Source organism: Mus caroli, chromosome 9 (assembly GCF_900094665.2).
Source record: "Mus caroli chromosome 9, CAROLI_EIJ_v1.1, whole genome shotgun sequence".
In the NCBI taxonomy this organism is placed as follows: Eukaryota; Metazoa; Chordata; class Mammalia; order Rodentia; family Muridae; genus Mus; species Mus caroli.
Window position 1 is genome coordinate 41,651,904 of NC_034578.1, and position 10,995 is coordinate 41,662,898.

The 10,995-nt window shown below is 46.6% G+C and overlaps 1 protein-coding gene across 2 annotated transcripts in view; it reads left to right on the plus strand.

Moving 5' to 3' along the window:
- Ift46 (intraflagellar transport 46) overlaps window positions 1-10,869 on the plus strand; it is a 17,799-nt gene extending 6,930 nt beyond the window's left edge. For both annotated transcript variants that reach the window (XM_021171913.2, XM_021171914.2), the window contains exons 4-12: window positions 2,390-2,523; window positions 4,013-4,087; window positions 4,242-4,335; window positions 4,613-4,741; window positions 6,565-6,686; window positions 7,116-7,182; window positions 9,535-9,595; window positions 9,869-9,954; window positions 10,459-10,869. In XM_021171913.2, the coding sequence (XP_021027572.1) occupies window positions 2,390-2,523; window positions 4,013-4,087; window positions 4,242-4,335; window positions 4,613-4,741; window positions 6,565-6,686; window positions 7,116-7,182; window positions 9,535-9,595; window positions 9,869-9,954; window positions 10,459-10,554 (864 nt within the window). In that variant the 3' untranslated portion in view covers window positions 10,555-10,869. The remainder of the gene's footprint in view (window positions 1-2,389; window positions 2,524-4,012; window positions 4,088-4,241; window positions 4,336-4,612; window positions 4,742-6,564; window positions 6,687-7,115; window positions 7,183-9,534; window positions 9,596-9,868; window positions 9,955-10,458) is intronic.
- Window positions 10,870-10,995: the final 126 nt, after the last annotated feature.

A 10,995-nucleotide genomic window follows, 5' to 3' on the forward strand; every position in this document is an offset into this window, starting at 1 on the left:
CCGCCTGCCTCTGCCTCCCGAGTGCTGGGATTAAAGGCGTGCGCCACCACGCCCGGCGATATTTTTGTTTTTGAGACAGGACTCTATAAAACTCTGGCTGGCCTGGAACTCACTATGTAGACTAGGCTAACCTCAAACTTACTTAGAGAAATCTATTCCATCTGCCTCTGCCTCCTGAGTGCTAAGATTAAAGCATGTACCACCATGCCAGTCTGACAGTCAGTATTCTTAAAAGTTGCCTATTGCCAAAACTGCCTGGGCTGACAGGAAGTTTCAGTAGGTAAGGGTGCTCACACCAAGTCTGACCACCTAAATTTGATCTCTGTGACTCCCATCCTAGAAGGAAGGAGAGTTAGAGCAAGTTGTTTCTGCTTTCCATACACATGCATGTGCACACCCTCCTCCCATAAATAAATAAAAATATAATGAAAGCTGCTTCCTATGTGACCAAGGATAAGTTCTTATCAATTATACTAGTATACCAATAAAGTGTACTAAATAAACTCTACATTTGTGTGGTTAGAAATAGAATAGATATTAGAAGTCATAATATACTTTTATTCATTATTAGAGGAAAATATGACCAAAACCAGGTCTTTTTTGGGAGTTCACATCACCAAGACTGGCTTTAAATTCCTGATCTTCCCACTTCCGCCTCTAGAGTCCAGGGATTACAGGTGTGGGCTACCAGTTTATGTGACAGTTGGAATTGAACCCAAGGCTTCTTCCCTACTAACCCTCAGAAACAGATGCTGGGAAGTGAACTCAGGACCTCTGGAAGAGCAGCCAGTGCTTTTAACTGCTGAGCCATCTCTCCAGCCCCTAAAAGCTACTGTAAAAGGAGGCCAGTTGTCCCCCTGTCATGACCTAATGGAGGGCATGCCACAGGCTGTGAGCATAGAGGCAAAGATATGGACCCTGTCTCAACTGTCTCTGCAAGTGCAGACACCTCCAGGCCCTCTCTCACGGACCTGAGAGGGTAGAATGGAGCATGGCCAGCCAGAAACTCAAACTTAGGCTGTAATGTCAAGAACAAAGGGGCCTCTTATCCTGAACTAGAATGTATAGTCATTTTCACTCACAGGGAAGGAGTCTGTGGACAGACCAGATACACAATGAAGAGGGTATTGCTGATCGAGCATGTGAAGCCCCTACTCTCCAGAGCTGCTGCTGTGAATGCAGGCTCAGGGCTGATTGTGGACTTTATTCTGCTGATATTTTCATCACCTTACTCTAAGCATTCTTTTTTTTTAAAGATTTATTTATTATTATATCTAAGTACACTGTAGCTGTCTTCAGATGCACCAGAAGAGGGTATCAGATCTCATTACGGATGGTTGTGAGCCACCATGTGGTTGCTGGGATTGGTGCTCTTAACCACTGAGCCATCTCTCCAGCCCTGCATTCTTTTTTTTTTTTTTTTTTTTAAAGATTTATTTATTTAATGTAGATGAATACATTGTAGCTGTCTTCAGGCACACCACAAGAGGGCATTGGATTTCATTACATATGGTTGTGAGCCACCATGTGGTTGCTGGGAATTGAACTCAGGACCTCTGGAAGAGCAGTCAGTGCTCTTAACCCCTGAGCCATCTCTCCAGCCCAGCATTCTTGCATTCTTTGAGTCTCTACAGTCTTTGAGTACTATGAGCTTATAAAGTTTGTCTTCCCCACTTCATCTTTCTTTACTCCCCAAAAAGTCTTGAGTTGTTACTTTTTCCAATATTCATCTATTTAATACTTAATTTTTAAAATCATGTGTGTATCTTTGCACATGAGTGCAGATGCCCATGGAGAGATGAGATCCCCTGAGCTGGACTTAGAGCAGGGAGGTTGTCAACTACCTGATGGGGGTTTTGGAACCAAATTCTAGTCTTCTGTAAGAACAGTTTGTGCTCATAGCCACTGAGCTCTCTCTCCAGCCCTCTATGATTTATTTTACTCTTAATTATGTATAAATGGGGCATGTGGTTATGTGGGTGTGAGTACAGGTGCCCTCAGAGTCCAGAAGGGTCCCCTGGAATGGAGTTCCAGGACGTGGACACTGAGTGCTCTTAACTGATGAGCCATTTCTCTAGCCCCACCACCATTTTCTAAATTTTAGAGAGTGAGGCTTCTGCGCGAAGTTTATGTGTAGCTTCCAAGATCAAGTAATAGGTTCCTGAGCATAAGATGGATAGAATTTGTACCATTTCTAGTACGTGACTGTGGTTGAAGAACATGGAGGTCTGCTTCGAAGGAGAAGGTTCTCAGGACTCTGGGGACAGTGCTCCCTTTCTGGTGACTTGGTGGCAGGCAGAGTCTGTGGGCACTATGAGAGCAGTGCAGAGTCAGGCATAGGAACTGAATTGTTCTTTATGTAACCTCTTTCCATCCCCTTCCCTGCCAGGAGAAGAAGAAGCCCTCCCAGCTGACACCGCAGCAGGGCTTCAGTGAGAATGATGATGATGACGACGATGACTCCTCTGAGACGGATTCTGATGACGACGATGACGATGAGGAGCATGGAGCACCTCTGGAAGGGTAGGGTGACCCTGTGCCAAGGGGACATCCTTCAGGATGCAGTGGAAGGGGCGTGTCTGGGAGTAGATCACAGCACCCGTTGATGCCTGCTACTTAGGGTTTCCCTCCTATCTCAGGAGCGCAGCACTGTGAGCTTTTGTTCTTTTCTGGCTCCACTGCCTCGTCTGTCCTGTGATGTCACTTCAACCACCTGAGACATTTGTGGACCTGGCAAATCGAAAACCTAAAACATTGCCTCTGCCTTTCAAGGAGCCCCTGGTTTGGGAAAGAGGAAGTGTGCTTGTACATAGGCCAAAGCATTTCTATCTAGTGGGGCAAACTGCATCCGTGCAAGCGTTTCCAGTTTAGGCTGAGGTCCTTCCTGGACAGGAGAGAAAAGCTTCAGGGCCTCATATCGAGGCCGGATTCTTGGTGACGCTAAGAAAACAACAACAACAACAACAGATCTTACTGTGTTGCAGCCCCGCTGTCACAGTGAGTCATGATTCATTCCTGTAGGTTATGATGAGCACACATTCTGAAGACCACCATCCATTTACGCTGGGGCATAGCTTGCTCAGTGGTTGTGTTTGCCTGGATATGTGAGGCCGCAGGTTGGATATATGTACTTAGGATTGCACCCTTGCACACAAACGTACATATAAAATAAAAATCTTTTAAAAATGTATAAAATAGATTTAGAGATGTTGGACATGGTGACACAGACCTGTAATCCCAACACTCAGGAGGCTGAAACCAGGGTATTGAAAGCCTGTAGCCAGCATGAGCTATATAAGACCCTGTCCCAAAAAAACCCAAGGGTTGGGTCAGATGGCCTAGAGGGCAATGGCACCTGTCTCCAAGCATGAGAACATGAGTTCATTCCTTGGGACCCCTATGGTGGAAGGAGAGAACCAATTCCCTCAAGTTGTCTCTGACCTTTGTATGCATATTTATTCTCTCATACACTGTATCTTCCTCTCACCTCCATGTGCATTCACTGGCATGTGCACTTACACACACGTGTACATACATCACATTTATTCACACATGTGCGCATACATACTCAAAGATTTTTAAAAGTTGTGTTGTGGGGCCTGGAGAGATGGTTTAGCAGTTAAGAGCACTGGCTGCTCTTACAGAAGACCTGGGTTAAATTCCCAGCACCCATATGGCTACTCAAAATTATCTGTCTAATCCCAGGGGACCTGACATACTCTTCTGGCTTCCTTGGGTACAAGGTACAAATGTAATGCAGAGTCACACTTATAGGCAAAACAGCCATACATATTTTTTAAAAAGCACATGGGTTCCCTGCAGCTTTCTCCTTTAGTGTAAGAGGTAATTGACAGCTAACTATAATCATTGTCTAAGCTGCCTTGTAGGCTACCAGGAAGGTAGGATGTGGCAGGGACAGAAGGCAGGCTTGAGGTCAGATCACACATGGACTACCAGGCCTACTGCCTGTGCTCCCCGAGCGCCACCCTGACCTGCATGTCTTCTTCCCCAGGGCTTATGATCCTGCCGACTACGAGCATCTGCCAGTCTCGGCTGAGATCAAGGAGCTCTTTGAGTACATCAGCCGGTAAGCATGAGAGCCGTCTGTCCACACCTCGCCTGCCTTGCCCGGGCCTTTACACTCTCAAGTCTGAAGCAGCACCAAGCTCCTTTGGGGCTTTTTAGCCCAGTCAAGTGACATTTTCTGACTGCTTCCATCTTCCCTCAACTGCCCCTGGCAGGTACACACCTCAGTTGATCGATCTGGACCACAAACTGAAACCTTTCATTCCTGATTTTATCCCAGCTGTTGGGGATATCGATGCATTTTTAAAGGTACAGATGGTACATCCTAAAAATGTGTCCCCTGGGGTTGGTTCCAGTTCCTCTATTCTAATCGTTCCTCTAGTTTCTCTAATGAGCATTCACTGCCTTAATAGTGCTCAGTGCTTTGGAGTTCCTCCAGATTCCACTCAGTGTGTTATGTGATACAGTATTCTGTGTTTGTCTCCTAACTAACCGTGAAGTTAGTCCCATGTCTGTGCTTCATATATCATGTGAGTTCATTCTCAGTAGGACTTAGTCCAGTGATCTTAGCCTTTCTCTGAACCAGGTGCCACGTCCTGATGGAAAGCCTGACCACCTTGGCCTCTTGGTGTTAGATGAACCATCGACAAAGCAGTCGGACCCTACTGTGCTTTCGCTGTGGTTAACAGAGAATTCCAAGCAGCATAATATTACGGTGAGCCACTGGTCTAAAGGAGGGCCTAAGTCAGAGGCTGCACTGCCATCTTGTATTCAGTTGATCACTGCCTGTTAAAGGGGGTGTAGCTTCAGACCAGCCCGGGTTTTTAGTGACGGCTTTATTGAGATACAGTTTACATACTGTGAGAGTCACATATGTGTCCTTTTTTTTTTTTTTTTTTTAAGATTATGTGTATAGGAGTTTTGCTTGCATGCATGTCTGTGTATCATCACATGGATGGCCCATGGAAGCCAAAAGTGAGCTGCCATGTTGGTGCTAGGAACTGAACCTGGGTACTCTATAAGAGCAGCCAGTGCTTGCTCTTAGCCTCTAAGCCATCTCTCAAGGTCTGAGTTACCCTTTTAAATTAGACAGTTCACTGGCTTTCAGACGTTCATGGCGTTGTAGTCTCACCTTTTCTCTTCAGTTAGTGCAGTAGTCAGGGTCAAAGCCATACTTTTCCATGCTAGCTAGATGCCCTAGCACTGAGCTGAGCCCCAGCCCTGTATCACTCCAGAAAGAAGCCCTATAGATAGCGTCCTCTCCTCTTAATTGCAGTGGCCTTCATTCCTCCTCATGACTATGCAACACTCCATCTGTGTATAAGCCACAGTGCATTGGTGCCATCAGTTGTTCCCACTCCTGTTAATGATGTCACTGGAACATTCAAGTCTAAGTCTGTGTGGCATGTGTGAGATTTCTCTTGGATGTATGTGGAAGGAAGGGTCACATTGCCATTTAGTTGCTCTGGCTAGCATTTTGAAGAACTGCCAAAATGTTTTTTTGAATTGGTAGCAGCTTCTCCAGCAATGAATAAGAATGTAAACTTCACCAAATCCTTACTTCACACTTGTGATTGGCCTTTTAAATTCTGGTCATTTAAAGCAGATAGGAAATGGCATCTCACTGTGGTCAGCATTCCCTGATACCACACACCCTTCCTGGCTACACCAGGTTTTTTATGTTTTCTTTATTTTTTGAGACAAGATCTCAGGTAGCCCAGGCTAGCCTTAATCTTGATCTTCTTGCCTCTACCTCCCAAGTACTAGGATTTAGATGGCAGATGTACATCATCAGTGTGCCCAATTAACAACTCTCTTTCTTCCTCTTCCCTCCCTCCCTCCCTCCCTCCCCTCCTCTCCCTTCCTTTCTTTGTCTTTTCTTTTTTCTGTTTTTTTGAGCTAAGGTTTGTCTATGTAGCCCTGGCTTGCCTGGAACGCACTATAGACCAGGGTGACTTCAAACTCACTGAAATCTACCTACTTCTGCCTTCCAAGTGCTGAGAAAACCCAGCAAATAGCATTTCGCCAATTAATTGTTTTAAATTACTGTCCTAGTATGCTTCCTATTGCTGTGATAAACATCATGACCAAAAACAGCTTGAGGAGGAGAGGGTTTACTTGGCTTACACATCCCATGTCACAATTCATTCAGTGAAAGAAGCCAAGGCAGGAACTGTAAGACAGGAACTGAAGCAGAGCCATGGAAGAGTGCTGCTTGCTGGCTGATCTTCCTGTCTTGCTCAGCCTGCTTTCTTCCACAACCAAGACTACCTGCTTAAGGGTGGCATAGCCCACAGTGTGCTAGGGGCTATGAATCATCAATCAAGAAAATGCCCAGAAACTTGCCCACAGGGCAGTTTAATGGAGGCAGTTCCTCAGCTGTAGCCCCACTTCTCAGATGACGTCAGTTTGCGTCAACTTGACATAAAACAATAACACACACGCACACAGAAGCCCCGAACAACCAACAGTTGTTTGTTATTAGTTGATTTGGGTTTCATTGTAATGTTCTAATCATTGTTCTCCTGATTTTTATAGCAACATATGAAAGTAAAGAGCCTGGAGGATGCAGAGAAGAATCCCAAAGCCATTGACACCTGGATTGAGAGCATCTCTGAGTTACACCGTTCCAAGCCCCCTGCAACTGTGCACTACACCAGGTGACGATAGCTATAGGCCACTCTGTAGTCTTGGCTGACCTCCTGCCTCTCTGCCTCCTGCATGACAATACCTGGCAGAGAATGACTTCACCACTGTAGTTTATAGTAAATGTCACCACTGGTGACCCTTTGCTCCTGAGCAAAGGTCAAAACCTGGGGTAAACTGGATCAACCTGAGGTCCCTAAAAAAAAAATATATATATACATTTACATCGTACTTCATGTAACATAGGAAAGTTGGCAGCTGCTGCAGATTGCAGGTGCAAAGATGAGAGCTCTCTGCTATGGTTACCGAGCCAGCTGCTCCAAACCATGCCCTGGGAAATTTGGTTTTCCAGTCTAGGGTCTCTCCCAGGTGAGGACCTGGTTTAGAGGTGGCTAACGTCATTGCTCAATGAGTCCGCTTCATATTTTCTTCTCCACTTTTAGGCCCATGCCCGACATTGACACTCTGATGCAGGAGTGGTCCCCGGAGTTTGAAGAGCTCCTGGGAAAGGTGAGGGGGAAGGAGTTAGGAATAATATGGCATCTGTCCATGGCCCAGGGATCCTCTTCCTGTTAGCACTCTGACTTTTTAATGGAGAGAGAATGCGTATCAGAAAGCTTGATCACTTTGCCAACTGAACATACTATGTAACCAGCACTCGGTGGTAAACAGCATCCTGCCAGCCTTCCAGAAACCTCCTCCTCTCCCCTGCCACAGTGACCATTGTCCTGGTTTTTTATTTTCTCTAAATCTAAACAGCTCTTCCCCCTGCCCATCCTCAGTAGCGGAGACTGAACCCAGGACTTCACATGTGGTAGGCAAATGCTCTACCACCCAGCTAGTCAGAGTATCAGCCCTCTGAGCACACTCTGTCCTCTTCTTCTCCACGTGATGAGCTCCACCCATCTTATTCTGTGTCTTCTTACCCATTTCCATAAGTGAATTGTGCGCCATGCTATGGGTTGTGTGTAGGAGACAGTTATCTGATGAGTGTCTGGTTAGTCCCCAGCTTTCATGTGTATGTTCATCTGAGAAATTGACGTCTCAGTTTTAATTGCCAAGATATTGAAATTTTATCTTTTTTTTGGTCTGCCTGTCTGTCTTTTGTCTGTCTAAGAACCACCGCTTTCCTGGAGGTCAGTTGAGGGCTTCCTCTATGTTAGGCAGGCTCCTTACCAGCTGAGCTACGTTCTTGTCCTCTAGTAAGAGAAAACATTTTGAGACCACTCTTTGTTTTTCTTTTAGAGACAGGTTCTCACTGAGTATCCTAAACTGGTACTGACTATATAGCCCAGGTTGGCCTCCAACCCATGGCAATCCTCCTGCTTCAGTCTCCTGAGTGATGGGATTACAGGATGAGCCACCACACCCAAGTAAAACTAGATTTTTTTCCATCCTTTTCCTCAGTACCATACAAACTAACAGCTTTCACTATGATGCGTTCGCGTAGACTTACCTGCTGTCGTTGCTTCCCTATTTGTAGCCTATGTCCCTTCGGCTTTCATAGCATCGGTATTGCCATCTTTCCCACTCTTCCTTAAGGCCTTGTTTTCCCCTTCTCAAGGCCCCTTTCTCATTTCTTAGCCTCTTCCAACACTTATCCCTCATAAATACATATATAAAAATATTAACAGCTAGAGACCGCATGTGGGCAATCATATTGCTATTTGTCTTTCTGTTTTTGTGTGAATTTAATTTTGTCTTTATGGCTAGGTGAAATCCCATTGTCTATAGGTGTCCATTTTCATTATCCATTCATCTGTTGGTGGACATGTAGGCAGAATCCATTTCCTTGCTGTTGTGACTAGAGCATCAATAGACATGGCTGAGTGAGCGTCTCTGAGGCAGGCATCCTTTGTGTGTGTGCCCAGCAGGGGTAGAACTGAGGCATGTATGGACATTCTACGTTTAGCAGTTTACATCCTCATCAGCTGTGACGAAGGCCCCCTTTTCCCTCACCCAGTGGTTGTCATCTGTCTCCTCGACACTGTCGCCCTGACTTGTGTGAGGTCAAAGCAGAGTAACTTTGCTTTCCTTAGCCATTGACGAGATGAATTTGGGTTCATTTTTGTGAGAGTGAGAAGTGTGGACCTAATGTCTTTTTTCCCCCCAGTTTTTACAGACAGGGTTTCTCTGTGTCGCCCTCCTTCCTAGTGTCATTCTTTATAGGTGAATTTGGTTTTGCTAGTTCTAGTTACTGCACGGCTTCCTTTCTAGGGCCAGGTGTACTTTTGGTCTGCCCTGTTTTGTGTGGCAGTACTGTGCTTGCTTTGTCACTGTGGCTCTGTGGTATAGTTTGAGGTAAGGGAACGTGACACCTCAGGCTGTGGTTTTTGTTTAGGATTGCCTTGGCTACTTTGACTATCTGTGGTCCTTGAATTCACAAACGAATTTTAGAACTATCTGTCCTGCTTGTGTGAAGAATGCTATTGGAATTTTGGTGGGGATTGCATTGCATCTGTATACTATGTCCAGTAGTGCGGCCATTTCCCCAGGATTAATTATAATTGTGAGCACAGACATTGCCGTGGTGTACATGTGTAGCACAAAGGAAACTTTGTGGAGCTGGTTTCTCCTTCCACCTCTGGGGATTGAACTCAGGCTACAAGGCTTGCAAGGCAGATGTTTTACCCACTGGCAGCAGTATATATTCTTAATGGCTGAGCCATCTTCCCAGTCCCTTTGTTTGTTTGTTTGTTTGTTTGTGACAGTCTCAATGTAGCCCCAGATGGTCTGAAACTTACTAGACCAGGCTATCCTGGAACTCATAGAGATTTATCTACAAGTTCTAGTTCCCGTGTGCTGGGATTCAAGGGCCTATATTGAGCCTTTTGACTGTGGGCCATCCTATGTTTCCACCAGGTGAGTCTGCCCACTGTGGAGATCGATTGCAGCCTGGCTGAGTACATTGACATGATCTGTGGTAAGCTCCTCCCCCACCTTCCCCAGCCCCGCCTCTGGCATCTGTGTTCTAGGCCTTTGGAAGGGCTTCCTGTTCCCTGCACAGTAGTGTCTTGGTTTGCAGTCTTCACTGGAAGCCAGCTGTGCCATTTACAGCCTCTAGTGTGGTGTTGGGGCTGAGTATCAAACCCCAAAGTAATATGTCCCACTTGGGAGAGGGCTGGCATCCTCAACAGAAGGGCTCTAGGGCCAGAGCTTGTTGGTTTTCATCCCTGCACATGCTTGTCTGTTGCAGCAATCTTGGACATTCCTTTCTATAAGAGCCGGATTCAGTCCCTCCACCTGCTCTTTTCCCTCTACTCAGAGTTCAAGAACTCCCAGGTGAGACAAGAGGCGTGCTCACCGCAGCGGCCCGGGGCCCTGCCAAGGTTGTCCTCACCTGGGCAGCAGAGGAGGCTGGGGCGGGGAGGTAAGAAGCCGGCCTTCAGCTGGAGCTCAGTGAGGACCCACGCATGCGAACAAGCAGCTTCGGGAGTGCCAGCAGGAAGGAAATAGAGCACGGCTTTGTTTGAAGGAGATAGGCGCATTGCTGTCCCTTCCAAAGGGACAACTAATGGGTGAGCCTGGAAGCAGACCCAGGAGAGAGACTAAGTGGTTGTTTTGTTTTGAGACATGTCTAACTGTGGTCCAAGTTGACTTGGAACTCATAGTGTAGCCCAGCCTAGCTTTAGATTCACAGTGATCCTCCTGCCTCAGCCTCCCAACTGTGGGGGTGACAGGTCTGTGCCAGCACACTCAGTTTAACTTAAAGGGATTTTAAAGTGGTTTTCCTTGTTAAAATGCAGCAGCCAGCATATTGCAAACGTGTCCTCTCCTTTCTTGCAGCATTTCAAAGCTCTTGCTGAAGGCAAAAAAGCATTTACCCCTCCACCCAACTCAGCCTCCCAGGCTGGGGATGCAGAGACACTGACTTTCATCTGAGCCTCCTCCCGGGACTGTGCTTCAAAGTTAGATGAAGACGTGGTCTCTGTTGGCAGCTTAACATCTCCCTGCTCCACAGCTGGGCTCTGGCAACATGAACCCTGCTGCCTTGTCCTCGAGGGCAGGGCACACCTTGTTTACACCTGCCTCCCGTTGCCTTTCCAGAGGAAGGATGTAGCCACTCTGCTGTGGGCCTCTGAGTTGGAAGAACTGGGACTCTGAGAGCCCCAGGACACAGGTTGGGGACAGAGCTTCCAGAGACACACAGACTGCTCTGTCAGGTTGTGATGGAATACATACTGGTTTTCACCCATGGCTTCTGGCTCATTACTGTCCCATTGCCCTGATGCTCTCTAGAGTGAGTAGGGTCGGGTTGGGGCCTCACAGCAGGCCTGCCTGTGCCTCTGAGAATCATGTCCTTCTATTTGACCTTCTGCCCTT